Source organism: Aspergillus saccharolyticus (assembly GCF_003184585.1).
Source record: "Aspergillus saccharolyticus JOP 1030-1 unplaced genomic scaffold BP01scaffold_14, whole genome shotgun sequence".
Taxonomy (NCBI): Eukaryota; Fungi; Ascomycota; class Eurotiomycetes; order Eurotiales; family Aspergillaceae; genus Aspergillus; species Aspergillus saccharolyticus.
Genome location: NW_020290624.1, coordinates 217,714 through 245,157, shown reverse-complemented (window position 1 = coordinate 245,157; position 27,444 = coordinate 217,714). Strand labels below are relative to the sequence as shown.

The 27,444-nt window shown below is 51.0% G+C and overlaps 7 protein-coding genes across 7 annotated transcripts; 4 read left to right on the top strand and 3 right to left on the bottom strand.

Annotated features, from left to right (window-relative positions):
• Window positions 1–1,561: 1,561 nt before the first annotated feature.
• Window positions 1,562–4,145, bottom strand: BP01DRAFT_356549 (general substrate transporter). Its single transcript, XM_025574986.1, has 6 exons — window positions 3,498–4,145; window positions 3,121–3,400; window positions 2,737–3,057; window positions 2,310–2,672; window positions 2,066–2,226; window positions 1,562–1,975 (listed from the first exon to the last, which is right to left on the bottom strand). Exons 1-6 carry the CDS (start codon window positions 3,673–3,675, stop codon window positions 1,779–1,781), a joined length of 1,500 nt encoding a protein of 499 aa, XP_025431482.1. The 5' UTR covers window positions 3,676–4,145; the 3' UTR covers window positions 1,562–1,778.
• Window positions 4,146–5,794: 1,649 nt separating this feature from the next.
• Window positions 5,795–7,839, top strand: BP01DRAFT_318729 (cation diffusion facilitator family transporter). The gene is made up of 4 exons (XM_025572647.1): window positions 5,795–6,170; window positions 6,223–6,273; window positions 6,334–7,172; window positions 7,231–7,839. Exons 1-4 carry the CDS (start codon window positions 5,872–5,874, stop codon window positions 7,629–7,631), a joined length of 1,590 nt encoding a protein of 529 aa, XP_025431481.1. The 5' UTR covers window positions 5,795–5,871; the 3' UTR covers window positions 7,632–7,839.
• Window positions 7,840–8,599: 760 nt separating this feature from the next.
• BP01DRAFT_382520 (homeobox transcription factor) lies at window positions 8,600–10,549 on the top strand (the record flags this gene model as incomplete). The annotated part of the gene is made up of 3 exons (XM_025577374.1): window positions 8,600–8,784; window positions 8,889–9,000; window positions 9,080–10,549. 3 exons carry the CDS (start codon window positions 8,600–8,602, stop codon window positions 10,547–10,549), a joined length of 1,767 nt encoding a protein of 588 aa, XP_025431480.1.
• A 1,036-nt stretch (window positions 10,550–11,585) lies between these two features.
• On the top strand, window positions 11,586–13,730 carry BP01DRAFT_42156 (flavin monoamine oxidase family protein). Its single transcript, XM_025579521.1, has 4 exons — window positions 11,586–11,839; window positions 11,902–11,939; window positions 11,988–12,376; window positions 12,446–13,730. The coding sequence occupies exons 1-4, from the start codon at window positions 11,687–11,689 to the stop codon at window positions 13,504–13,506; spliced, it is 1,641 nt and encodes a 546-aa protein (XP_025431479.1). The 5' UTR covers window positions 11,586–11,686; the 3' UTR covers window positions 13,507–13,730.
• Window positions 13,731–14,282: 552 nt separating this feature from the next.
• On the bottom strand, window positions 14,283–15,633 carry BP01DRAFT_42148 (uncharacterized protein). The gene has a single exon (XM_025579515.1). The coding sequence runs from the start codon at window positions 15,438–15,440 to the stop codon at window positions 14,418–14,420; it is 1,023 nt and encodes a 340-aa protein (XP_025431478.1). The 5' UTR covers window positions 15,441–15,633; the 3' UTR covers window positions 14,283–14,417.
• A 1,404-nt stretch (window positions 15,634–17,037) lies between these two features.
• Window positions 17,038–19,408, bottom strand: BP01DRAFT_356544 (T6SS phospholipase effector Tle1-like catalytic domain-containing protein). The gene is made up of 2 exons (XM_025574985.1): window positions 19,104–19,408; window positions 17,038–19,014 (listed from the first exon to the last, which is right to left on the bottom strand). Exons 1-2 carry the CDS (start codon window positions 19,227–19,229, stop codon window positions 17,209–17,211), a joined length of 1,932 nt encoding a protein of 643 aa, XP_025431477.1. The 5' UTR covers window positions 19,230–19,408; the 3' UTR covers window positions 17,038–17,208.
• Window positions 19,409–22,949: 3,541 nt separating this feature from the next.
• Window positions 22,950–27,259, top strand: BP01DRAFT_340139 (peroxidase/cytochrome P450 family protein). Its single transcript, XM_025573391.1, has 13 exons — window positions 22,950–23,498; window positions 23,570–23,667; window positions 23,739–23,980; window positions 24,051–24,255; window positions 24,313–24,453; window positions 24,505–24,595; window positions 24,654–24,984; window positions 25,039–25,382; window positions 25,440–25,927; window positions 25,976–26,390; window positions 26,441–26,677; window positions 26,728–27,007; window positions 27,067–27,259. The coding sequence occupies exons 1-13, from the start codon at window positions 23,091–23,093 to the stop codon at window positions 27,126–27,128; spliced, it is 3,342 nt and encodes a 1,113-aa protein (XP_025431476.1). The 5' UTR covers window positions 22,950–23,090; the 3' UTR covers window positions 27,129–27,259.
• Window positions 27,260–27,444: the final 185 nt, after the last annotated feature.

Genomic DNA, 27,444 nt, shown 5'->3' with positions numbered 1-27,444 from the left:
GAAATAACAAGGTGAGAAATAGTGTTCATGAAGCAAAGTCTACTCTTTGCATGAATATATACTCTACTCCCTTCTTCGATCGCGATTGTGTTTCCCTCCGTCTGATCGTCGTCACTTGGCGGGGCTTGCGCGCACCAACCAGACACTATCAGCCCATCATCCCGAGTCTCAATCAGCAGATGCCCGGTGGAACTGAACGGAGCACTCACTTTATCTCGGTCGGGAGTGAAAGAAAAGTGGTCAGTCTGGATGTGAAACACGAGAATGAGGGGAGAAAGGAACCATTGAAGGAGAGATGAAAGATTGAAAAGCCCAAGTAAGATCTTGCCACTACTGCTACAATTCTTTTCCAGCCGCAATGTCACTTCCAGTTTGATGCTATCCCCAGACTACAAGCATGCTATGCTACTTTCCTACATACCTGTCTCCAGGCTCACTCCATCGCTCACTTATTCTGAGGCCGCGGAAGACCTGAAGCGGACAGCCGCCTCTGATTGCCTCACGTACATCACACCCGAATTCTTCGTATGCAGCTCAGCACAAAGAGAACCCGAGGCAGCCACCAAGGCAATCTAAAGTATGCTGGTGACCTTTTTTGACTGCAGCTATAGCCGATCACTGCAGCTGCCGGCCGTCGACTAGTTTGTCTCTTCCCCGTGACTTGGAGCTCCCAACTGGTCATGCCATGGATGGCGTGTCAGGTCATGCCACGACATAACCCTCCTCATCAAGCGATCATGACGCAATCCACCCAAGTTAGTTGTTCACATTTGAAGCACAGTGAGAAATGCGAATAATAGTCTCTCAACAACCTCTCCTCGCATACTGTGTATTCATTCACTCCACCCCCCAACACACATACACTAACCCCGGACATGGCTCGTTCAGAGTTTCTTAGTGGCCGACTCGCATGATGTGCACCCCTCTATGCGTTTGTCTTGTTACTTCAAAGAATATCTTGCTAATTAATTTTATCCAGATACAGTACTCTAATCCAAGTCTCTGTATAGCTCATTGACTAGAGTTGATATATTCAGTGACTTACAAATACTAGAATATGATACTCTTAGATTTACAGGCAGTAGTAATACTCTAGTAACAGGTATGTTATTCGACTTCCAGGCGAAACCCGCCACAGTCAAGGGAAGATTCCAATTAATGGTGCTTTGAGGGGTACGGGTCTCGGGTCTGACAGTGACATTCCTCCTTTTTTTTTCCCCTCCTCTGGTTTCCCCCCTTCATGCCCGTCCCTTGTCGCTCAGTGATCAACCTTTTGCGGGGAAATAAACATCCCGGCCTCCACTAGACATCCGTGCGTGACCACTAGCAAGCCACAATTATCTCCACCCAGGAATAGCTGATTTCCGCGGCATCAAGCTTTGTCTGATGGATCACAAAATTGCAGACTTTGCTTTTTCTTTTCCCTTTCTTTGTGATCTTTCTACTATCCTAGTTGCCAACGGGTTGTTTCGATCGACCGCAATGCCTACTGCGCCCGCGAAGTATTACGGCGGCTAAATGAGTGAACACTCGTTTGTCGGCAACGATTCATGTAGCGATTGTACAAAGCTCCGGAGGGCAGAGGACCAAGACCCTTCAGAGAAGAAGTTCGACTCAAATATTGGAATCTGAAGTCGGGTGTGGCAAGGCTTCGTAGAGTTATGGAGTGTATCAAAGCGTCCGTCAATTCATTACACGAGAGCAGTCAACCAAGTACATGTCCCAAGGTAAACCCCTCCCACCTGCATTCGACCTCCGTGATATAGCCTGAGTATACCTCAGGCATTGTGCTCGATGTTTATAACCGAAACTCCCGTCTCGTCGGCCTTCTCGGTCTCGGAGGTGATCTTCGATTCTACGTCTGCGGGCAGGTGGCCTAGAGCACGGCCACCGAACAAAAGATCGATTTCTTCAAGAGACTTCTGTTTAGTCTCCTTGAAAACAAAGAAGACGGTGGGGAAGGTGACAAAAATGTCTGTGTTGGAGACTCATCAGCCCAGGATCAAAGTACAAAGGACCGAATGTGAAACAGGGACAAGATGGAGCCATTAGTCGGAGGACTTACTGAAGGCCACGAAGATAAAGTAGAACTTCCAGCCGATACTCGCTAAAGCGATGGGCGAGACTTGTGCCCAGAGTGTACTAACGGTCCAGTTTCCGACGGCTGTCGCAAAGGCCGTGCCTCGCCCACGAATCTGCATCGGCATGACTTCCGCCATGTATGTCCTGTAGACGGATGTGAGTTAGCTATTGAAGATACTTCTCGCGCACTGTTGGTGTTTGAAAGTAAACAGAAAGAGGGAGCTTACCAGCTGGTGGGGCCAAATGATAGAGAGAAGAGAACGGTGACGCAGAAGATGAAGAAGACACCCCCAATGCTATATCCTCGGTTGACCTCGCCAGTCTTAATCTGCGAGTTTAGAGCTGCTTCGCAGATTAGAGCGATGGTAATGGTCACTGTGCCAAAAAGCATTGGCTTCCGTCTTCCGACCCGATCGAGCAGGAAGACAATAAAGATCAAGTTGGTGAGCGGTCCTACACAGTTGTAGATACCTGCGACCAATGTGTTACGATTACCTGTAATACCAAGCGTATTGTACATGACCGTTTGATAGTAATTAATGACGTTTACGCCTGTCATTTGGGTGAAGACTTGGACAAGAGTACCGTGCCTAAGTGAAGCGCATTAGCATGGGTTATTCTCTGAAGATTGAGATAAGGGCACAGGCGACGCACAGCAGGCGAGTTCGCCACTGAGGGACTTTGAACATGATCAACCATCCTGGAGCAGTGACAGCCTTTTCGGCGTCAATTGTGGCTCTGATCTCTGAGTATTCTCTCTGGATCCAGTCCTCATTTGTACCATCAAAGTGGAGCTTCTTCAGGATTCTCAACCCTTCGTCATACTTCTCACTCTCAATGAGATAACGAGGAGACTCGGGCATGAAGAACATGCCTATAGCCAGCAGGAGCGCTGGGACCGCTTGAAATGCGAGGGGGAATCGCCATTGAAACTCGCTCGTATCGGGCGCATGCAGAGATCCGTAACCGACCCATCTGAGAGCTAGGTCAACTATGCTTCTCGAGGGGAAAATGATCTGGGCACAAGGTTTCACTTACGTGCTAACAATATAGCCAACTCCAATCATTTGTTGTGCTAGACCGACAATCAAACCACGGGAGCGAGGATGCGCACACTCAGCCTGATAAACTGGAACGGACATGGACATCAGGCCAACCGCCCATCCAGCAAAGATACGGCCAACCAAAATCATAGCTAAATTTTGAGCAGCAGACTGTAGAATGGCGCCGATCAGGCAAATAAAGGCTCCCATCTGGATAGTAAATTTGCGTCCGAAGCGGTCCATCGTAAGACCACCTTGAAGGGCGCCAACGGCGGCTGTCGAGTCTCAAATTAGCCCAAACCAAGAAATGGGAGAACGAGGCCCCAACATGAGCCGCAGTACTTGAGCAGTGATAGAAAGCTGAAAACATACCTCCGCCCGAAAATGTACTGTTGATCGCTCCGATGATAGCTGATGTCTGGGTAGTATTGAAGAAACTTAGAAAGTTCTTCGATTCAATTACATCAGTCATGACACCACTGTCATAACCAAACAAGAAAGAGCCTGTTGCCGCAAAGGCAGCCAGGGCAATGGTGAAAAATCGTCCCATATTGGCAGAAACGAAGGGGAGGTGACCGGGGGAGGCTTATTCCATGCGACGGACGCAGGGCAAAAAAAAGCAACAGAACGAGGAAGGGTAGGCGACATCGTCTATATAGAGACCACCTGAGCCTAACCGCGATCTGGAGAGGACATTGCCCTTGGTTAGCCGGGTAGCCATGGGCTGACAGATTGGACGAAATTACGGTGGCGCGAGACAAAAGCTTGCAGTTGACCTTGAAAATCCGGGGACGGTTGACCAGACTGTCACTAGGCTTCATGCCGTCTTCCCTATATGAAATTAGTGTCTGATTCAATTGGCGAGAGCTCCACTAGGCGAGTATAGCGCTTGCAAACAGGAGGATAGTCACTCTGTGCACTGACTGTCCTCGGCTGAAGTGAAGGTCTCATCCAGGACAGTGACAAGTGTTGCCTCATTGACATTTCTGAGAGGCCGTAGCTCTAGATTAAACCCCGCATAAGCCAATAGGGTAATTAGCATTCGCTTCTCTTTGGCTAAATGCGGTCTCTCACGCCACTGTTGGCCTTGTTCCCCCCGGGGTAGCGGCCCAGTCCACCGAGGCACGGCGACACACAGACATGCACCTGTCCACCAGATAAGTCGATTGTGTTCTAGCCCTGCATACCTTCCTGAGCTCGGACGAGGTATCTCGCTCAATGTCTATGCCGTCGTGAGGCGAACTCGAGGGTCAAATAAGCCGGGGAATGAGGGACGGTGCAGGATGAAAAACGCCGTATCCACGTGCTGACCACGGAGGGGAGTTCTCCCTCGTGGTTTAGCTTCAACACACAACCGTAATAGTCTATCAAGTGCTTGCCCTCAGTTGAAGTTCTCGTGGTCCACGTGGTGTCTGTTCAATACTGGTTCGAAAGACCGGCGGGGCTGACAGAACGCTTGAATTGGATCAAGATGAGCCTAAATGCATGAGAAATGAGTTATCAGACCCAGCGGCGTGTGCTGTGCACCATGAATACATTAGCCGAGATTGAGTTTTCCACACGATCGCAAATGAACTTGGAAATCTGCTGATCAGATTTGGGTGATACTCGCAGGGGAGAGACAATGACTGCGGATCTCGATTGATGGAAACTCCCAAGCCAAGCTTGCAGCCATGCAGCTTACAGTATGAGGACTATTTGCACCAATCTCGGAGTAAGAAGAGCGGCCGGCTTTCCCTAAAGAGGGTAAGGCCATATTACCCACGGACCAAGGTCTGCCAGATGAGAGTCTAACCATTTTGAGATAATGTTTCGCTGTACAGTGACATACCTCGAAATAATTTCTGAGATGTTACGTATTTGGTACCACCGGCGATCTGGCAATTTTGATGGTGGGGATCGAACTTGCTCCCAGCAATCTAAGGGAGCTATGATAGAGATCACAGTTTCATTCGCATTTGAGTCAGTAATGTACCAAGTCCTCAACAATCAGGACTCATCTACAACTACGTTTCTCCGCCAAATCTCACAGCAATAGAGGTGATGGCTTCACCTGATCTTGAATGAGTGGGCTTCGTAGAATCTCTGTACTTTACCTATAACAACTTTCCCTAGATGTCTGCATTATATAGATGGACTAGCCAGTGGAATCCTGCCGGCCGGCAACATTGCTCGTCAGGCCATTGTAGAAGTGCAGGGAATAAAGCTCACTGTGTCACATTGTCTTGACGCTGTAAATGGCACCCAATGACATTCGGGACTGATCCCAGTCAGAGCCGTGGTAGAGTGCTAAGCCGGTCAAAGTGATCTCAGCCAGATCATTTAGTTGCGCATTACCCGTTCAACCGAACAGATCTGGCATATTTGGTCCGATCTAATCAGATAAGCGATCAAGACATCTACGTATAGGGGTAGATACATAACTAGTTCCGGATTGAGGCCAACGGGGAATTCTCCTTGTCTGCGGAGCCTTATGCTACCGAGATTGATAAAATGAGTCTCAGTCTTCTGGTAGGAGTGAATCGTGTTAGGTTCATCAGAAGCGGAGTATCAATTGACTTGGTTCCTAGCGCCAACCCGGATCCGGACCAGCCCGGTTCCACCAAGGTCACTTCTTTCCCCGCCAAGCGCCCCGACGACATCATCGATCATAACAACCAAACTTTTGGCGGGTACTTACCCGAATTGCAAGAACCACTTGCTCCTCAAAGATTGAATACTGTCTGTACTGCTATAAAAGCAGGATATGGCGTCTATAAACCGATCAAACACCGTCTCTATACCGACGAAGTCATCTCCGTCTCATTCGGACTCTTTCATACGACTCAGGCAGCCGAGCCTTGACCTGGAACGCGACATTCTTTCTACACGTGGTCAGCGCCTAGCGGGCTTGATACGGCGGCGCTCATTGTCACTCTACGACTCGGATGGCTTCGAAGAGAGTGACCTATGGGATGAATCCAACACTCCGCGAGACCGTATAGATCGGCCTGCCTTTGAACGCGCAAAGCGGTTAATCGGAGACAGAAGCCCACTTTATCGTTGGTGCGAATTTTCTCACAATTAAGCAGATCCAGCGCTAACAGACACTCTTCAGGCAATCGTTCTACCGGCACCCAGCTACTTTGCAAGGCTTGCCGAAGCCGCTGTAAGTGAACCCTTGTGCGGCTAACGTTTCGAGTATGGAGTTTGCTGAACATGCGTCAAGACGACAATACTACGAACGCAACAATGACCTCATTTCACAATATGCTTACATTGACCGACTGCTTGGCTCGTCCTTGCCTCATCGCTTAATCGTTGATTATCACAAACCGCGTGGCTTGCGGGAAGCAACATCTGCATATCCAAATAATGGCGACACGCACGAGATTGGATCGTCTACTACGGCTGATAATGGCATTGACTCTAGCAATGATACAGCCAAAGTCAAACGGACCCCACGCAATCTCTACCGCATTCCTGACGAAGGGACCCCTCTTCTGTCACCACCGTTGGAGGAAGATGTGTCATCACCGCCCAATCTTACGCTCAAGCACGACGACTTTGTGGAAAGTGGGGACCGGATAGTCATCATCGCCATCTACGTCAACTTTATCGCCAACATGATACTGCTGGCAGCTAAAATTGTTGTCATGTCAATGACAAGCTCTCTCTCAGTGCTTGCCAGCTTGGTTGATGCAGCGCTGGACTTCCTTAGTACTGCCATTGTATGGGTAACGACGACTTTGATAAGCCGGCAGGACCGTTATCGGTATCCCATCAGTCGACGACGGTTGGAGCCGCTGAGCGTTCTTGTCTTTGCAGTCGTGATGGTGACATCGTTCGTTCAGGTGGCGCTAACATCTTTCAGCCGGTTGCTATCGACGGACCACTCGGTAATAGAGCTTACAGTGCCATCGATCGCAGTCATGGCTAGTACTGTGGTTATCAAGCTTATCTGCTGGTTTTGGTGCAGGCTGATCAAAAACTCCAGCGTTCAAGCCCTGGCGCAAGACGCTATGACTGATGTAGTATTCAACCTAGCAAGTATTCTATTCCCTCTGAGTAAGTTTAACTGTTCTACTCCATGACATTCATCAACCCTATTAACTCTTCTTTCAAGTTGGCTCATTCACGAATACCTGGTTCATTGATCCCCTCGGCGGTGTGCTTCTGTCTTTGTATGTCATTTGGAACTGGAGCGGAACAGCCAGTGAACATATTGGTCATCTCACGGGGGCCGCTGCCTCCCCGAAGGATCACAGCATTCTTCTATACATGACCATGCGCTTTTCCAAGGCCATTCTGAAGATTCAGGACTTGAAGGCGTACTACGCTGGTGACAAGCTTAACGTGGAGATAGACATCGTGCTCGAGCCGAAAACAAGGTTGCAAGATAGCCACGACGTGGGAGAAAGCTTGCAGTATATGATTGAAAGTGTGCCGACCGTGGATCGAGCTTTCGTTCATCTGGATTATGACCCATGGAACATCCCCAGCCATATGAACCAGCAGGAAGCATAAATACCTTTTTCGGGCAGCATGTAAACAATAGTTCTATTCTCTTGAGAAATATGGGTCGGAGTGAGTGTATGTATGTGGTTATGGGAGATGCAAAGTGGGATTGTGTAACATGCTGTTTGCTGCAGATGACAGGTCAGATTCCGCCCATCAGATAAGGATATCTGGAGAGCTGGCGTCCGTGCACTACCCCAGCGAGTCATCCAAAGACAAGACAAAATATGAGGAATGAATATTCCAAAGGTTTCAATATGTCAGTAGTGAAGTGGTGGATTGATTTGCCAGCAGCGCAACAGACGTGCGAATTCGTGGCATCCCGACCATGCCTATTAAGGAGTGTCGATTGTTCTCCGTCGCGCGGTGTTTACTCCGCTCCGTCGTCACCCCAACCTTACTGCATCACGCGCGCGGTGACTGCAACACGTTGATGAGGGCTCAACTACAGAACAGCAGCAGTGGGAATGTTTGAAGTCAATTTATAATCTTGAGCTTTCAGCACGCTCTCTCACTATGTAAAGCAGAGATCACGATTATGACCATGGTCAATAGGTGGAAACTCACCTCGTGGTAAGCGGAAGTGGGTCGACCGAGGGGCGGGAGGAGGAGGAAGAAGAAGAAGAAGAGGGAGCGGAAAACGGGGGCTGGCCTGGCCAGGCGGCCATACAGTAACCAAAAAACCAACTTTACTTACCACGCACGCCCTCCGCCCGCGTCACACATCGCGACGCGCGATTAGATCGAGCAAAGCGTCTTTTCCGTTCGGTCGGTTTGCTCGACTTAACCTCAATCCAGACAGACAGACCACTTGCTAAAACCTTCTCCCTCTTCTTTTTCTAATTCTTCTTCTCCTTGAAATAATTTTCTTGACATCGGGCAATTCTGAAATAAAGATCTATCTTTTCTTTCTACCTCTTATCTCTCGAATAAACCCCCTCCTCCTATGCCGTCATCTGCATCGCCCGCTGTCTAAAATGTCTGATCTGGAACACGCAGCTGAGACAGCATGCTCATCGTCACCCTCCTCCGCTGCTCAAACTTGGGATGCTACCCCCATCAACTACGCCTTCCTGGTTCACTCTCAGAAAACATTGACCCAAAACCTTCCGCCGCGGGTCGATAACAAATTGCTGGCACGGCAGAAGCGGCGCCGCACGAGGTATGCATGGAACTTTTGTCAAACACTCAACCACAACTACCCAATGCCTTCAAAGCCCTTGTCAATTGACGTCGATACAATTACTAATTACTGTGAATGTAAAGCCCAGAAGATCACGCCATCCTCGAGGCAGAGTATCAACGGAATCCCAAGCCAGATAAGACGGCCCGGGCTAGTATAGTCAGCCGCGTCTCATTGGGCGAGAAAGAAGTGCAGGTATGTCGCGGAGAACCAATTCCTATCCTTGTATACTGTATTCCGATCTTCTAATCCAAGTGCTCAACGCGCTTTCCAGATCTGGTTTCAAAACCGCCGGCAGAATGACCGGCGAAAATCCAAGCCTCTCCAACCTCACGAGCTTCTCGCGCCTCGATCGACCGCGTCCGACGCGTCAAAACATGCCGCAAGTGACGACAGCCTATTATCGGACATGATACCTTCTAGCAGCCCCGAACAGTCGGAAGAGATTGGACAGGAAAAGGTCCCGTCAACACAGTCGTCGGTCAACTCCTGCGAGTCAGATGAAGCTCATGAGGACAAGGATAGCTTAGAACAGCCGGCATTCAGCTCCGAGACAAGTCTGGCTACGTCTGTGGCGCCAGAAGGTCCGCAACCGATACCGAATGAGGTGAACACGGAACCAGAGTCAAGTCAGATACAAGAAGATTCGACGCTAGACGAGTCGCAGCAGAACCTGGTGAAAAGGAAACGATCGGTCACTGAAATCCAGGGTGAGAAGCCATTCGTGCAGGGTGCCTCGACACCTGGAACGTTCCAGGATATCAAGTCACCGCCCTCGCTGCGGATTTCGCTGTCGGTCGATGGAGAGGCGATGGTCCGAAAAGAGGGCGAATTGACACCATCGCCTCCCAAAGGACGTAGCGCCCTTCGAATTTCCATGTCGTCCGACGGGAAAGCTGTTATTAGAGCCGACGGCGAGCCTTCCCCATCCCGAAATCGTATCTCCATGTTCTCGACCAGGAAGCCTCAATTGGCAGGACTCCGCAGAAGTAGCAGTGCGATGGCTTTTAGTACCCCACGAGCTGGCAGCACAGAAGCGGAAAGGATGTTTGGTAGATCACGAGACCCCAGAAACTGGGAAGCCTTCTTTGATACCGATGCCCGAAGTGCCCTCTCGACTCCGATGAGCTCACAAAGCGCGCCAGGTGCTGGCTCTCCTGGGCTTTTCCACTCCAGAGGCCAGCGTTCGTTAACCCGAAGCTTGTCAGCAAAACACACGACGCCCTTCCCAATGAAATCTACAGACTACCTCAATACGCCAGTTCCAAAGCCGAACAGTGAGAAGAGACGGAAGATAGCTCGCACAGTCTCGTCATTGGGCCGGCTAGAGACTGATAATAGAATATCTGGTCTAGGCTCCAATCTGAAGAGCTATACGGAAGCGGCCAAAGATGGAGACGTTGACTTGCAATGTGGCGATTCAGATAAAGAAAACTGGATCCCAGGGACGAGGGTCTCCCACAATCGCCGGCGGGTCACATCTTACCACAATCCTCGGCGCTCCATGCTGAAGGACACTAGCGGAAGAGACGGCAAAGTCCATAAGAACTACAATCCCGGCGGCAAATATCCACGGGGTTCTCAACAATCGCAACACAGAGCAAACATGTCCATGGCCAAGGACGTGCCTGAATTGGATGCGGAAGTGTCGGCTTTCATGAGTGGCGGTGGTGGCGCCAGTCAGGAGGAAGATCTTGATTGCATCCAGGGACTATTGTCCCTAAGCCAAGGCGCGTGGAGATAGGGACTATGATCTTCTCATCACTGTAATGACCCGGCCTTTCTTATGTCTGTCTGTTTCGTTTGTTCCATATCCTTTTGCCTTTGAGTAGACTCTATTGGAGGTCACAAACCAGCAAGCGGTGTTTGCCTGTATGATTTGGAGTGATGGTCGCCCTGTGATGATTGGATTGTGAATTCCCCCGCCACTTGCCGTGTTGTATATTGTCCGAAGGCAATGGTACTTGTGGACACCTTTTGTTCTGTTGATAACCCACCTCGTCTTGGATGACAATGATATCAAGTGCTATTATCAGCCTAATACCATACACATAAGTTCTGAACAACATCAACTGATCGAGAAGATTTCCTGACTAAGAGATAAGTGATAGATTTTCGGCATAGCGTGCGGGGGAATTATAAGACTAGCTGATAACTAGCTCTGCTCCGTGCATGAATACAACCCATGATTCGGTATCAGTTTGAGGAATGGATGCATGGAAGAAGACGAAGGGCGGGGGAGCCCGCGGAAGAGAGAGAGAAAGAGGAAGAAGGGGCGGGCGCCGCGGGCGGCAATACCAGTGGTAGAGGAAGGGCTCCGATGCACGTGGCAGCCTGATGGGTGACTCGGTGCTGACTTATAACCGCCGTGTCTCACCAGCTTTTAGTTTAATAAGACTTGTAGTAAAAAGGTACTCCAAAGGGTACTTATTCCGCTCCCTCTTCGCCACTCCATACCATTCATCTTATGTTTATCGGCTTGCGCGGGGTGTCGCGTACTTGGAACAGCGAAGTTATTCACAGATCGGTAGGTCAGACCAGTTGTATCTCTGCGTTTTTCTGTCATTTTATCTCTCGTCATTGGTTGTTCGGAATGTTTATGCAGCGCGCTGCATCATGCAAGCATGTCATGTGTACATGCTTGCGAGCTTATACATCGACGGTCTGGCTTCAAATTGAGTCATCGTCAACGACCGCTAAGGGCATTCCAGTCCTGTGCGGGTGTCAAACTAAGCATCAAGAATGCTGAATGACATCTATCGTCCACATTGCGCAACACGTCATCTCCAGAATTAAAGCTAACATAGTCTAGTCCGGCCTGCGACTCCTGCACACAATCAATACCAGAGACGTGCAATCATTGCTTCAGTCGTGTCGAGGCATGCCCTATCTGACAAGATCGATTGCCGAAGGCCATAGGCCAAGAGTGGCTATTCTTGGAGCGGGCTTTGCGGGCCTACGATGCGCAGACATCCTCATTCAGAATGGTGCCCAGGTCACTCTTTTTGAGGCCAGAGACAGACTCGGTGGGAGGGTGCATTTACCATGGACAACGCTTCTATCTGCCAAGAATTGACTGCTAAAATGTCGAAACAGGTACATCAAAATATGATTCAGAACCATATGGTTGACATGTGAGCGTTATCACCCTACGGTACTGCAGTCGTGCTAATACCAAGCAGGGGCCCTAATTGGATTCATGGCACCGGAAAGAACCCGATTGTCAGCATTGCAGAATCGACTGACACCGTCGTTCAAGATTTTGAAGGCAACCAGGCTCTTATAGCCCCGGATGGGAAGCCAGTCAGTGATGAAGTGGCTGAGAAGGTGTCGGACGTCTTGTGGACAATCATTGCAAAGGCTTTCAAGTATAGCAACACCTACAAAGAGACGATCCCGGTCGACCGGAGCTTGTTTGATTACATCAAGGAACAAGTAGGACAGACCGACCTCAGCGAGCAAGAAAAGGCTCTTTGCATCGAATCGAGCAAGATGTGGGGAGCCTATGTTGGCGATTCCATCGAAAGACAGAGCTTGAAGTTTTTTTGCCTCGAAGAATGCATAGACGGAAGTAAGTACTCTTCCAAGCTCCTCTTGCGGGTGATTTTATGGCAGTATTTATAAACTTCTGTGTTCATAGACAATTACTTTGTTGCATCGACATATGAACGGATTCTAGAACATGTCTCCAGGACTGCACGCGAACACGCCGACATTCGCCTCAACCAACCGGTTATCAAAATCGAGTCGTGCACTCGCGACGATGCCGCTCCGCCATCCACCACCCAAGTGACCCTTACCACAGCCTCAGGAGACATCTCTCAGTACGACGAAGTAATCGTCACATGTCCCCTAGGCTGGCTCAAGCGCAACAAAGCCGCCTTTAACCCATCCCTCCCACCACGCCTCAGCCAAGCCATCGACAGCATCTCCTACGGCCGCCTCGAGAAAGTTTACATCACTTTCTCGCGCGCCTTCTGGCACGTCGATGACCCTGCAGCAGCAGGAGCAGCACCACCACCACCACCAGGCCCCAACACCCCGACATACAAATCCTACCAAATCCCAACCTTCGCCCAATTCCTCAACCCCACTTACTCCACAACCCACCCACCACACATCCAATGGAACCAAGAATGTATCTCGCTCGCCGCGCTTCCTCCCCAAACTGCCCACCCAACCCTCCTCTTCTACACCTTCGGCCCCTGCGCCACGCACATCGTCTCCCAAATCGCCCACCTCGACCCATCCTCCACCGAATACTACGAAACCCTCCATCAAGTCTTTGAACCTTTCATCGCACGCCTGCACAACTACTCCCCCACGGCCGCGGAGTGCCAGCCCCTAGCCTACCTGGCAACGCAGTGGCAGAATGACCCCTACGCGGGCCACGGCTCGTACTGCAACTTCCAGGTCGGACTGGAGCAAGGGGACCGCGATATCGAGGTGTTGCGGGCGGGCATGGGCGCGGAGCGCGGGGTGTGGTTCGCTGGGGAGCATACGGCGCCGTTTGTGGCGTTGGGCACGACGACGGGGGCATATTGGAGCGGGGAGCGCGCGGCAGCGGGGATCTGTGAGATTTATGGCTTGGGCAAGATTGGGGTTGGCGTTGGGAGGGATGATTCGTTGCCTTCGGCGAGGGTTGCTGCTGCTGGTGCTGCTGTAGCTGCTGTAGCTTCTGCTGGTGGTGGAACTAGTTAGTGTGAGGGGGTTGTGCGTGAACCTCGCTTGTAAGGTTTGCACTTTGCTTTTCGGGAAAAGGGGAGACAGTGTTATTTTGTTTACTGCCGCTTGGATTTACTTTTTGGTTTCCCTCGATGGGAAGGTCATGTATAGCCATATACTCGATATAGAAAGAGAGAAGGAGCAGATACGGATATAACTTTGGCCCGTTTGTATACAGTCGTCCTAGTGCACGACAGCCGCTGTGCGAGGTATGTTATTCTGTGCAGTATCCGCAAAGGTCACAGAGTTTATGTACACCTAGCCATTCCACCGGTGAAGAAAATAACCCTTTAGGAACCATGGTACAGCGAATGGAATCAAAGACAAAGAGCCGAACCCATAAGATCGATGGAACAATGAAGCAAGAACGAGACGGAAAACAAGAGGGGAATCACAAGTAGGATCGTTTCAATCTCGCTCGAAAATGAAGGGCAAAGCGGGTACGAAAGAGGGCCGAATGACAGGAGACAGGAGGGAGATGGGAATAAGGATCCGCGGAGAAAAGAAACAGGAACATATAAGCCCCGAGGGAAAAACTGATCTGCATCGTTGCAAAGCTACCATACGCCATAATGCTGCCACCCCCACGACCCAGAGGATCAACGAACCTGCGTGATCCCCCATGACTCCACAATCTTCCTGAATGGGACTTGAAAGCACAAATAAACACCGCGTATTGAAAAGTAGACAGAAGAGATCGGGTATCCCTCAATTAAGCGCCGAATCGGAAGAAAGAACGAAAAAAATGAGTGATCAATAGGGTTGGCTCCAACGGCTCTGTACTGGCAGTATGTTTGTTGTTCTTGAACCCGAGAGGGAGAGGCCCTTCCTCTATCCGAAAGAGGTTGTGATTCGTGGTGTTGTCGCGATAGATTCAGTTTCACACCTCAATCTTCCCAGATTGTCTCCAGATCCAGATCCTGACGGCGTTCCGCCCCACAGACACTCCAGCGTTTCCGTTTATCGGTCCGCACCCCGTATCCACCAGAAGTACCACGCATGTTCATGAAAGGGCTCGAAGGACCCGAAGCATCGGAGGTTCCACGCCGCCGGCTTGTGTTAGTCGCTTCCTCCGCTTCGTCAGCTTTATCGGCAGCAGCTTTCAATGCTGCGATCCTGTCCGCCTCGATCGCTGCGGCTTCCGCATCAGGGATATCGGGAATGGTTTCTAGCGAGGAGATACTAGGGCTGCGGGATCGAAGGCTCGTAGGAGTCGACGGAATAGAGGATGTAGAGGAGGCTGAATAGCCGGGGAATGTCTCGTTGAAGCGCGAACTGAGCATGACGGGCGAAGAGTGCGCTGGGGACGGGCTGCCCATAACTGACGAACCAGGCGACGTGGGCGGGTGGAAATGGAGGGGGGACAAGGGACGGCGGCGATTGACACGAGGCAGTGTATACGCGAGTACAGGCGATGTAGGGTGATAGTCGGCTTTGGACGGAGACGAAGCCGTCCTGGTGTCCAGTTCCCCGTTCTCGGAAATGGTCTGGGAGACATTCAGGGGCATCATTCTCGAGTCGGGCGATTCCTCCGTGTTCACCTGCAGCGGCAGATAACGCCTTGCTGAGTTGTCGCTGACATTGGCAGCACCCCCGCGGCCGTTGACGAAGATATATCTGCCTCGCGAGTCCAGCCCGGGAGACGAGTGGGCGCGCGTCATGGGGGGAACGCCTGGGACTTCGATCATCGATCGGGACCGGAAGTGGGAGCGGGTGTATGAGGCACGACTAGGAGTTTGGACAGGCGAATCGGGAGTCAGAGACAAAGTGATCGTGACGTGATCACTGCGTTCTGGCTCCGTGGTATGCTCGACAGTAGAGCCGGACGAGGTCGAGTCAACCGAACCTGCCGAGTCCACAGGGCTTGGGGGTAGCATAATACCCTCTGGGGTTGGGTGAGACGCTTCCATATCCGTCTGCGAGCCAAAAGTTGGGCTAACTGGACCTCATGCTGGTGTGAGAAGAGAAAAAATTTGAAGAGTGGTAGCCGGGCGCAGGACCGGGGGTTGACGGGAAGGCGTGTTGAGTGGAGCGGAGTAGTTGCGAAGTTGTAACTTTAATGGACGTACGGAGACACACAGGCTATAGGGGCGGGGGGAGGGGGGAGGGGGGTTGAATTTTTGCCCGAGCAAAGCGGAGAGGAGAGGAGATTTAAGGAAACTTCACCCCCCTTTTTTTTCTTCGTTTTGCTTCGTTTTGCTTATATCTTTGGAAGCTGGGACTTTCTGCACGCAAGAGATTTTTGCTCCTTTGTTTTTTGTATGGTTTTGTTATTTTTCTTTTCCCATTAACAACATGATGATCTTTCTTGGTCCCTACACCTGTTGAACTTTCTTGAAGAAGGGAGGCAAGGGACAGACAGTATGTAGTAATTTAGTTGACTAGTTAACTAGTTAAGACTTCAAAGTGGTGAGGTCAGCTCATCCCATCCTCAACCCACGAATTCAACCTCGGGTCCACTCCGCCCACCGCCTTCCCTTTCGATTTCTGACTATTCATCGATTACTACTACATTCTCTTACTCAGTCGACAGTTACAACTACTCTTCTAATAACTACTACTTGAAAGTGAGTGACGAAATCACTACCACTACTACGGTGACATTCTTCATCCTCGTGCTTCCATCACTTTCACCATGATGCGTGGGAGATGACCGAAGGCATTATCTGCAGTGCTCAGTGCTAAGTGTTATCTGGACCCTGACGGGTGCTCGTTTCCCCTCATCCGCTACAGGACGATCCCTGTTTACGTCCGATAAGCGTGGCTTGAGGCAAATGCTGCAGCATCCAGTCTTCCCTCCGGCTGTACCACTCTTCCTGATTTCTCCATTTCTTTCCATTGGCTCAAACTCTGGACCCAGCACCTTTGCAACACAAACTATTTTCATCCTCACTTCTTATTTTCAACACTTCAAGGCTTGATGGTTGCAACCCCGCGCCTTATCACAGTGGATCCAGATCACGCATACCAAGGCAGGAGAGGGGAACCTCCCAGCAAACAGGAGTTTTGATTTCTGCTCAACGTGGTCTCGAGTCTAGACCAGCCCAGACATGATCAATGCCTCCAGGGTCGGGCGCACTAACGCAGTGCACCTTACCAACCCGTGAACATGGCTTTGACTTGTGCCTATTGGGCTCCTCCAGCAATCGCGGATGTGCCGGGAATATAGTCTGGAATGTACAACACAGACTACTGCACCGCATGCTGACGGACCAACCCTGCATAATGGCTTGATTGACAGCAAACCCCCTGATGCGACCAAGTTATTAGGATTGAGGCGCGTCTGCCGAGTCGGCGAGCGGCGCTTCATTGCCTACCATCATTGCGGGTCTGTAAACTGGCCGACGAGGCTCAAGAAGGCAACTCATCGACGGTGCATAAGGCCTGAAAGATTCAAGTACACAACGGAATAATATCTCGAAGCAACAACCGATTCACTTGACGATAGGCGAAGAGAAGAGCATCGTGTCCCCTCGTATGGTTTTATGTCCAAGATAATCTCAGGGAAATGTAGTCAACTCTGGACGGCAAATAATTAAAAATTATGATCGAAAGACTATAAGCGTGAACTCAGAATAAATCATTTGATCAATCAAAAGTCAGGGGGCTATCAAGGGGTATGAACGCTCAAAACGACCGCCCGCCCGGTCACTGCTCCGCGGGATCAGGTATATGCCACTATCTTCGGTGATGATTCTCCTCGCACAACTTCGAAACAGTCTTGCGGACATAAATCTCACGCACTGGGTCACCTGCGTGCGCCTTGAGATCCCACTCGCCAATTCCATATTCCCGAGGTGCTCTTTTCACGCCACGGCCGCCACCTCCAATGATCAAGTTGCCCGGGCGATAGTTGGGATCGCTTTCCATTCGGTGAATTGCTGAGACATGAATTTGAGCTTCATTCGGGATATCACGAACCTCTCCGCAGGGCAAGGGCCATCGAATTGGCTTCCACGAGCCATCCTTCTGAAGATCCATCCGGCGGAAAGGCAGGTACTCCATCAACTTCCATGTGAGGACTGACATGGCCGGTAAACCCATGTTAAACTCCAAACAATCGTGTAGCAAGCCTTCGGTGCTGGAGCAAAGGAGAGCTCTGCGGAAGTTGCGACTCGATTCCGAGTTCCCTTCAATCGCAGCCGGCCGGAATTGGGAAGGCTGATCATTATCTGTGCTATTATGCACCTGATCTCGACAGAAGTCATTATTCTCGTTCCAATTGATTGTTTTTTCGTGAATTGGAGTGTATTCGCCGTCGAATTCCTCGCAGCATTCGAATTGCTTCAGCTTCCGGGGGTCGAACTGCAGCCCTGCACGTTGTGCTTCCTGGACCATCCACACCAATGGGGCATGGCTCAGTGGCCATTCTTCATCCTCACCAAGCTTCCAGCCTCCTCCAATATCCGCATGGCCTCCCGGGAACCAAACTTCCTGGATATCTTGACCATCGTTATCGTCATTCATAGCAGCCTGTGCAACTACTTCGGGTACTTGTAGCGACAGGCCGGAGTTGCCGCTACGGATGGAATGGAGATCCTCCGCAGATCCCGCCATGTCAGGCACCGCAAGGCTGAGCTTTCGATTAGGACTGGGCGAGGCATGAGCACGGTACCGGTGCGATTCGTGATGTAGGTCCTCACGAGAGCAGTTCGTGCTGCGGTATACAGACTCAGTCTCTTCGTGGCTTGGTCTCGAGCGTGGCTGCACTCCCTGGTCGCTTTGCTTCTCGCCGTTGTCGTCGTTCACGGTAATTGCAGGGACGTTATTGTGGTCATGTGTTTCGTTGGGATGACGAAGATGATGAAGTTTCTGGCGTCCCCAAAGATGGGCTTCTCGTTTTTTTTTCTCAGCCCAGGGCTTGACCTCTGAAATCAGATCTTGCCGGAATTTGGCTCGACGTTCGTCGATGCCGACCGCATGTCGAATGACCCTGGCTGAGCTACGGGCGGTGTAGGGAAACTTGCTTCTTTGCATCCATGCTGACTCGAAACGCGGAACACTGTTGACGGTGTCGAATAGACCCATGAACCTGATCCTACTGATCGGCCGGCTGAAGGTCTCGCGGAACGCTTTCATATACTTGAAGAGCTTTTTTTTCTCTTCACGTTCTTCGTCCGTATCATCTCGTCGCTGCTGCCATTTGGCGAAAGTCTTCCACGCAAAGCGGATCAATTCCTCGTTACCCGCTTCGAGCAATCCTATATAGTCAAGCATTTCCGCCAGGAAGCGCGCAATGTATGCACCTCTACTGAATCCGATGAAGTAGATATCATCGCCAGGAGAGTAATATCGCATCAAGAATTTATACCCTCCCATCACGTGTTGATCGAAAGAGGAGCCGATGGCAGAATCTTTGGCCTTCAAGTATGCCGACCGGATTCTCTGGTAACGACTATGGCTACTGAGAGAGTGAGTAGTAACGTAGGTCCCAATTCCAGGCTGGTAATAATGGAACTGATGGCTTTTGCTGCGATCGAGCATCTATTTACCGAAGACGACAGGCGTGAGTCGATCGAATAATTTATATGGAGTGGTCTCTCTCAGGGGAGGATATCTAAGGATTGACTTACACGAAAGATCTTGAGTACATTACTATCTGATTCATCCCCACAGAACTTGTTGCCGGTTCCATCAAAGCACAGAACAAAGTGTTTCGGCATAGGGGCCGGGCCGATCCCCATCGAAACCCCATCCATGGTTTTGAATTCGGGGACTTAGTTTGCGTGCAATTGACTGAATGCTGTCCACCGGCAGGATGAGCGAAAAGTCGAAAGGCTTGAATCGGGGCAGTTTGCTGCTGTATATACCCACGAGGAGCTTGAACAGACCGGCAGTCAAAGACTCAGGGAGAGAGTACATGTGTGACCCTGGTGTGCCACCGTTGGGAACTTGGATTTATGGGGTTCCTGCAGCCTCAGGCCCGGAAACCTGCGAAAGATACGTCAAATTCAACCAGTTTCTGGAGTGGACCCCAGGATGGTGGTTGGCTGAGACAAGAGCTGGAGCGCATTCCTCAAAATTTGCTTTTACATTAAGTCGACCCCTTTTGTGACGATGTGCAGCGACTGATTTGCCCCCCTTTCCCCCAACCATCCGCCTTACCAATTCTCTTTTTGTTTATCTTTCCTGCCACGGCGGTATACTAGCTTCTTTACGGAGAACAGGCCGACCTGCTAGCTGCGGCTGCAGCGGCCAGTACGATATGGCATGTCTACACTAATCAAGGCAGGTGACGAACTACGGGTTTGCTTACAAGGAGTCCATGTTTATCCAGTTCGACTCTATCTGCATGGACGCTAAGCCCAGCACGATGTGGATGGGAACTCTGTGCGTTCCGATGTCAGATTGCCAGACCCCGTGCTGCTAGGAGGGTCAGTAAATTGTCTATACTGACAAGAGTATAAAAATATCATAGGCGGAATTTCCACCCGTCTCTTGCCTCTCGGAGAATTGACATAATGGTCTGCCCATCTCTTGCTCTGCCGGCATCATGGCGGAAGATAATCTTCTTGTTGTCTGAGTGTCCACCATACATTTGAAGACCAATGAACCCCCGGGAATGTTTATTTGTACACAATGACTTACAACGGGAGGACGATCTTTCCCATGTTTGCGCTCGGCGGCGAGCACAATTCACCACCGGTCTCGGAAGAGAGTGGAGATCACCTGTATCACAAGATTTTTAATGCTTTCAGGTGCAAGTATGGGCATTGGGTAGTCCGGGAAAGGTTTTTTCGAGTATCACACACCTGTTCCTTGGCTACACCTTCGATTCCCGATGGGTTGGTCTCCGAACGCTTGGGTGGTGATTCAATGACTCGCAAGAGCTTTTTTCCAGAGCAGATTGCTCAAGATCTGGGCCTGTCTGACGTGCGGGTGCACATTAGCCGTCCAATCTGTGCTCAGACCCACAGCATCCAGACGAGAGTCGTGATAAGAAGCATCACAGTAGGTCCATATACCAGATCCAATAGAAGGTCTACGCGAGGGCCAAAGAACAGTAGTACCTCTCGTGGCCACTCGTGGTGGGGACAGTCGATTATGCCCCTTGCGAGTAATCCTACCCAGTATTCCGTACAATGTACAGTATTTGCTCGCTGCACGGGATGCTTCTCCGCAGCATGCTTCAAGTGCAACAACTGCCAAGGTGTCCCTCCGCTGCCATGGACATGAAAAGCAAACTCTCTCACGCTCAAACCATCAACTCAACACCTTCCTCGAAATCGGGTGGGAATCGATCAGCCCACGGAGTACTAGGCGAGGGACTAGTGCGATGCTAGTTTCGTTAGTGGCCTTTTCCAGCTGCGGGGCTTGACGGCCTGGGGCCGCCATGAACCACTCGGCAACACCCGATCGCAAGACTGGTTGGCCCCAACTCGCCCCGAACTTCCTGCTCCACTCCACAATACAATCCCACAGCAACCCAACCTCCCCCGATTCCCTTTTCCCTCTGCAGAACATCCACCGAGTAGCGCTTAGGCAGACAGACACTTTCCCGCGTCGATGCAGTCGGCTTCGTCGATCTTTACCAAAAACTCGATACATTCTCTGTCTCAATAAGGGATGGCTGGGCTTCATTCCAGCGAGACCAAGCGTGCTGAAGGGCTGACGGGCGGCCTGTCTCCCCTCCTTAACGGATTATGTCAAATCCCTCGGTGTGTGTGGAATCTGTGCGGCTGGCTGAATTCTGTGCGTGTCACACAGATCTGGACTGATCGACTGGACATTCTGATGACGGACTGATGATCTACCAACAAGTAGCGATCCTCACATCTCGATACTACTCCCAGGATGATCACCGTCACGAGTCATCTCAGCGACACACAAAGCAGACTAGATCATCCCATGATGCACGAGCTAGTCTATGTGTCTCGAGGGGAAAGCTTGCGGTTATGTTCTCCAATGTGTGTAATGCATGGCCAAGCACACAAATGCAAGGATGATGCAGAAAGGAAATTGTCGGAAGAATCTTTCACGCTCCCCCCATCCCAGAATGGTAACAAGTCTTTTTGGTGCCTGTTGTTGCAGAGATGAAATGAAGATAGGCCCAGAGTGTGAACGCGTGGGTACCCTATGGTCCGTCCTTCGTGGATCCCTACCCACCAAATCTGGGTCCTCACTAAGAGACAGAATTCTTCGATCTCCAAAAAAAAAAATAATAATAATATTATGGGTACTCCGATGCAAAAATTCGCTTGCGCGAGATTTTACGGAATAGAGTTGCTACTCATATACCCAGTAGGTATGGTGCTCAATTTGTTTGCGCAGGCCCCAGTTGACCTTACACCGCAGGGGGGTGGGTGTCTTGCAGCCACAATGGGTCAGAATGCATAAATCGGTGTGAGATCTTCGGCAGCAGCAGGCCTAGAGGCGTGAGCCTTTCAGCTAGCTTGTCAGTCAGATCTTGAGCCCTCACAAGCTACTATTCCTCATCAGTCGTCAGTCATCTAGGTGCGACAGCACGAACCCCATTGCTTCGGTTCGTGGTACAGGATTGTCCTCCACAATGCCTTTCCGATCGTCGGTGGGTCGCCAATAGAGATTCAGAAGTATAGCACAGAGCTTGGACCGGGAGTCCAATGTCATGCCGTCTTACGATTGGCATTTCGAAGCTAAAGTGGGGGCTCTGAACCCCTTCCAGGTTCCAGCTCCATGGTTTCGTCGCAAGGATCTTGGCATCGACAATCCATACTGCAGAGTGCAGATTCCTTTTAGACGATGATCATGGACTCCAGACTGCGATCAACCACAGCTTCTTAGCTGATTGGTGCACTCACCTCCCCCTTCGCTGCCGGACTTGCCCGACCAGAAAATTCACTTTAAAAATCCCCCGCTGGCTCTTCTGTCTCACTCCCTGGTTAAAGCTACTCCCCCTCCCTTCAGCTGTATCACAGGTGACTTTGTACGCCTAGGCAATGATGTACCGGTACTTGCCTGTATGGACTCCGTATAGATCAAGCCAAGCTCGAGCTTTGTCAAGCACCAACCACAACACAAATCACCTCGTATTACTGCTACACGCTAGCTGCATCACACTGAGGTACCATTCAGGTAGCGTAGGACAGCTGAACCACGTTTGACTCCACATTATACCCCTTTTACATGGCCAATCTGAGGGTCTCCACTCTGCTGTGCATCTACTACGTATAGGTAACTTGAGCCAAAGACAGTCGACCAATTTGTGCTACGCGCGGGGCCCGGGAGAGAGATCGCATTATTGATGACATTTAGGGGATACGGCACATCGTCATCTGCAGGTGGCAAGCCAGCGGAGCGACGCCCTTCGCAATTGGGTCATTAGTATTGTTGTACTGGGATTCGGTGCACTGGGTCCACAAATTGGCTGGCACGGTGGATGGCAGGCGACTCCCATGCAGCGCCTGGGTTTAAAGTCCATTTGTAAATCGGACAGCTCAAAAGCCTGGGCACTTGCTGTGTGTCAGTAAACGTTTCCTCTCCTTCTTGCATCCCTTGGTCGCCGCTCGCCATTTGTCTTCACCAGTCATTACTCTGTTTCCACACTCTGTTGTAATCTATTCATATATCATTTAATCATAATGTTGCGCCGATTCTCCAGCACCTTTAAGAAGGGGAAGGGGGAGCGCGAATCGAAGCCAAACGGGACTCAGTCCAGCGGAACGAAGCGTCAATCCAAGGTATCACCTTCGCCGCAATCCTCGTCGGATGAAAGTCACAGTGAGCCCCGTTACGAGAAGCAAGTGAAGCACGACGACGGCTTGTCTGCCTTCGAACGATATGCCCAGGTTTTGCACGCATCGCGGCGCCCTCTGCCGAACCAGAACGGCGATGGAACCTACGTCGAACACGAGCACTCAGGCGGCCTGCTCTCGGATTTGAGGTCTCTTGGGATTAAGGATGCCGGAACGTTGAAGGACCTCATCAAGAACAAGGCCAAGGGCGAATACGTCGACGATAAGACCATGCTTATGGAGCGCATTATCCAGGTAAGCAGCATGGAAATTCAACTGATGAGGTCGATCGCTGACATGCTATGCGCTTTGCTTTCCTGCTCCAGCTGGTCAGCGCTCTTCCTGGCGACTCCAAGAATCGGGTTGATCTCACAAATGCCTTTTTGGACGAGCTCTGGGGTTCCTTGCCTCACCCTCCTCTCTCGTAAGTCGATTGCTGGCCCAGCGAGTTCAATCCAAGCAAGCAGCCTGTCTAATCGATCTGCTGTGGTGTAGATACATGGGGAGTGAGTATGCGTACCGCTCCGCCGACGGCTCCAACAACAACCCGACCCTTCCGTGGTTGGGCGCTGCCAACACCCCTTATGCCCGCTCCATTGCTCCCCTGACAATCCAACCCGGTGGACTTCCCGATGCTGGTCTCGTGTTTGACTGTTTGTTTGCGCGCGAGAAGTTCACTCCCCATCCGAACAAAGTATCGAGTCTTTTCTTCGATTGGGCCTCGTTGATTATCCACGGTTCGTCCACCGTCTGGGCGCGGTCGCTCGATACCTCTTCACTGCATCATCTTGCTGATTCCCCGGTCAGATATCTTCCAAACGGACTATAGGCAGCCCCACCTCAACAAAACCTCCGCCTACCTCGATCTCTCGATTCTCTACGGCGACACTCAGGATGACCAGAACCTGGTCCGTACCTTCAAAGATGGAAAGTTGAAGCCGGATACCTTCTCGGAGCAACGTCTGCAAGCATTCCCCGCAGCCTGCAGCGTCCTGATGGTCATGCTGAGCAGGTGAGTAAATTTATCTCCGGCTCTCCAAGGCCAATGCTAATGGGTGCTATGTGTTAGATTCCACAACTACGTTGTTGAAGAGTTGGCAGCTATTAATGAGAATGGTCGCTTCACGAAGCCCCGTGACAGCCTCCCAGCAGAACAGGCCCAAAAGGCGTGGGCCAAGTACGATGAGGATCTTTTCCAGACTGGTCGACTGTACGTGAAAATGTAAAAGCTCGCGCGACATCCTCAAGCTGATCTCTCTAGCGTCACTTGCGGTCTGTTCATCAACATAACCCTGTACGATTACCTCCGTACGATAGTCAACTTGAACCGCAGTAACAGCACGTGGTGCCTGGTGAGTCGCATGGGTTCACCATATTACTGTCCCATATCCAGTCGCTAACACCTCCCAGGATCCCAGAGCCCAGATGGAGGGCAGCAAAACCACTCCTTCTGGTTTAGGAAACCAGTGCTCCATTGAGTTCAACTTGGCCTATCGCTGGCACTCTGCGATCAGCGCCGGTGATGAGAAGTGGACGGAACAGGTCTACGAAGAGCTTATGGGCAAGCCCGCTGCAGAGGTCACCCTTCCTGAGCTTCTCCAAGGCCTTCACAAGTACGAACAGACTATCCCGAAAGACCCCAGCCAGCGTACCTTTGCCGGATTGAAGCGTCAGGAGGATGGAACTTTCAAGGACGAAGAGCTTGTTCATATCCTCAAAACAGCCATCGAGGACGTTGCGAGTAAGTTTCGCCCGTAAGAGAGAATGCAAAAAGAGTATAACTAAGCCACTGCAGGCTCCTTCGGTGCCCGGAATGTTCCCAAGGTCCTGAAGTCCGTCGAGATCTTGGGTATCGAGCAGGGTCGTAAGTGGAACGTCGGATCCCTGAATGAGTTCCGCAAATTCTTCAACTTGAAGCCTTATGAGACATTCGAGGAGATCAACTCCGACCCTGAGGTTGCTGATGCTCTGCGTCACCTGTACGAGCACCCTGACTACGTCGAGCTCTACCCCGGTATCGTTTCCGAAGAGGCCAAGGAGCCGATGATCCCTGGAGTCGGCATCGCTCCTACTTACACTATTTCTCGTGCGGTGTTGTCTGATGCCGTGGCTCTGGTCCGTGGTGATAGATATTACACTGTAAGTCCCATCTATGCTGGTTCTTGTTGGTTATCACGTTACTCACGGCCTACGCAGATTGACTACAACCCTCGTAACCTCACCAACTGGGGTTACAACGAGGTCCGCTACGACCTCAACATCAATCAGGGATGTGTCTTCTACAAGCTTGCGACGCGAGTCTTCCCCAATTGGTTCAAGGGTGATTCTATCTACGCACATTACCCCATGACGATTCCGTCCGAGAATCGGAACATCATGAAGAATTTGGGTCGTGAGGCTGATTACTCTTACGACCCACCCCGTTACACCGAGCCCACACCTGCTCTGCTGACCTATGACAATGTCAAGTTGGCCTTGGACTCCGGAAAGGACTTCCGGCTGATCTGGGGTGGTTTGACCTCCATTCACGCCGGCAAGGGAGGCACCAACTTCTGGAGCAAGTCTCTCAACAATGATCAGTGGCGCACAAATATCAAATACTTCTATGAAGATGCCACACTGAAGTTGATTGGAGAGAAATCATGCAACCTCGCCGGCAGGAGGCAGGTGGACATTGCTCGAGAGTAAGTGCTCTGGCATCCGTGAAAGATCATTGCCTAATTGATTTACAGTGTTGGAAACCTCGCTCCTGTGCATTTCGTGTCGAAGCTGTTCTCTCTGCCTCTGAAGACGAACAGTCACCCCCGTGGCGTCTACTCTGAACACGAGCTTTTCATGATTATGGCGGTGCTCTATAGCTCCATCTTCTTCGATGTGGATCTGATGAAATCATTCCCTCTTCACCGGGCTGCCCAGGCTGTCTCCCAGGAGCTGGGCCGACTCGTCGAAGGACATGTCAAGTCGATCAACTCCCCCGGTTTCCTTTCGGGTATCATTGACAGCTTCCGTGATGATCACAATGCACTGAAGGAGTATGGCGACCAACTCATCAAGCGGCTTCTCGAGAGTGGCCACGGAGTTTCTGAGGTCACTTGTGGACAGATCTTACCGGCAGCTGTAGAGATCGTGCACTCCCAAGCTCAGATGGTGAGTTGCTTCTAGCCAGTTGATCATGGCACGCATACTAATTTGTCTAGTTCACTCAAATTATCCACTTCTATCTGACGGAGGGCAAGGGCCACCTTGCTGCGATCAACCAGCTAGCCAAGCAGGACTCTCTGGATGCTAACAACGAGCTGACACGTTACTGCCTGGAGGCGATGCGCTTGAACGGCAATTTGGGCACCTACCGCGAGGCCCAGACCAACATCACCCTAACCGATGACAATGGTCCGATCAGCCTCAAGCAGGGCGACAAGGTATTTGTGGGCTCTGTAAGTCAATTCAATGCAAGGGTCTATGGGTAGACACTGACAACATACAGCGGGGTGCCAACCGAGACCCGATTGCCTTCCCCTCTCCTGACGAGGTCCGCCTCGACCGCCCCATCGACTCCTACCTTGACTTCGGCACAGGTCCCCAAAGCGGATTGGGCAAGGAAGCCAATCTGATTGCGGTGACCGCCATGGTGCGCATGGTTGCCCGGTTGGACAACCTCCGGCCTGCGCCTGGTGGCCAGGGAGTGTTGAAGAAGATCCCACAGAAGGGCGGCTACTCGATGTACCTTCGGGAGGACCATGGCGCCTACTCGCCATTCCCGACCAGTAAGTGCTTCCATTTCAGGCTTTGAATGCGTGGTGACTAATGCTTTCGCTTCCAACAGCCTACAAAGTCCACTTTGACGGCGAGGTCCCTGCTCCTAAGCGGCAGGTCACCTCGGTTTAGTGAAACGGGTTGATACCTTTGATTCAGGTTTGGACATTTCGTGCTTGAGATATCCTTTGGTTTCTTCGCAAATTGTTTGTTTTAAAAGTAGTACTAATAAGTCAATGTCAATCCACACTCAGTTCAATTACATCAATTTATTGTTATTGGGTGAATTCAACGTGCTGCATGCTCCTCAGAAAACAGTCCCCATCGATAAGCCATGATAAGCGGCATAGTTACTAGCACTGTGGGGAAGTCTGTTTGTGAATGCCATCGTAAGACCAAGTAACAGGGGAAGAAACAGAATTCCATCATCCTCAGGAACCCCTCCAAT

Coding starts and splice junctions, on each gene's coding strand:
- BP01DRAFT_356549 (XM_025574986.1), bottom strand. CDS start 3,675: ATGGGACGATTTTTCACCATTGCCCTGGCTGCCTTTGCGGCAACAGGC. Junction 3,401..3,497: donor CAGTACATTTTCGGGCGGAG/GTATGTTTTCAG, acceptor GAGACTCGACAG/CCGCCGTTGGCGCCCTTCAA. Junction 3,058..3,120: donor GTTGGCTATATTGTTAGCAC/GTAAGTGAAACC, acceptor CCTAGCTCTCAG/ATGGGTCGGTTACGGATCTC.
- BP01DRAFT_340139 (XM_025573391.1), top strand. CDS start 23,091: ATGTTGCGCCGATTCTCCAGCACCTTTAAGAAGGGGAAGGGGGAGCGC. Junction 24,454..24,504: donor CTTTTCCAGACTGGTCGACT/GTACGTGAAAAT, acceptor TGATCTCTCTAG/CGTCACTTGCGGTCTGTTCA. Junction 27,008..27,066: donor CTACTCGCCATTCCCGACCA/GTAAGTGCTTCC, acceptor CGCTTCCAACAG/CCTACAAAGTCCACTTTGAC.
- BP01DRAFT_42148 (XM_025579515.1), bottom strand. CDS start 15,440: ATGGAAGCGTCTCACCCAACCCCAGAGGGTATTATGCTACCCCCAAGC.
- BP01DRAFT_42156 (XM_025579521.1), top strand. CDS start 11,687: ATGCCCTATCTGACAAGATCGATTGCCGAAGGCCATAGGCCAAGAGTG. Junction 11,940..11,987: donor CAGAACCATATGGTTGACAT/GTGAGCGTTATC, acceptor AATACCAAGCAG/GGGCCCTAATTGGATTCATG. Junction 12,377..12,445: donor CGAAGAATGCATAGACGGAA/GTAAGTACTCTT, acceptor CTGTGTTCATAG/ACAATTACTTTGTTGCATCG.
- BP01DRAFT_356544 (XM_025574985.1), bottom strand. CDS start 19,229: ATGGATGGGGTTTCGATGGGGATCGGCCCGGCCCCTATGCCGAAACAC. Junction 19,015..19,103: donor ATGTACTCAAGATCTTTCGT/GTAAGTCAATCC, acceptor TTCGGTAAATAG/ATGCTCGATCGCAGCAAAAG.
- BP01DRAFT_318729 (XM_025572647.1), top strand. CDS start 5,872: ATGGCGTCTATAAACCGATCAAACACCGTCTCTATACCGACGAAGTCA. Junction 6,171..6,222: donor AGAAGCCCACTTTATCGTTG/GTGCGAATTTTC, acceptor GACACTCTTCAG/GCAATCGTTCTACCGGCACC. Junction 6,274..6,333: donor CAAGGCTTGCCGAAGCCGCT/GTAAGTGAACCC, acceptor ACATGCGTCAAG/ACGACAATACTACGAACGCA.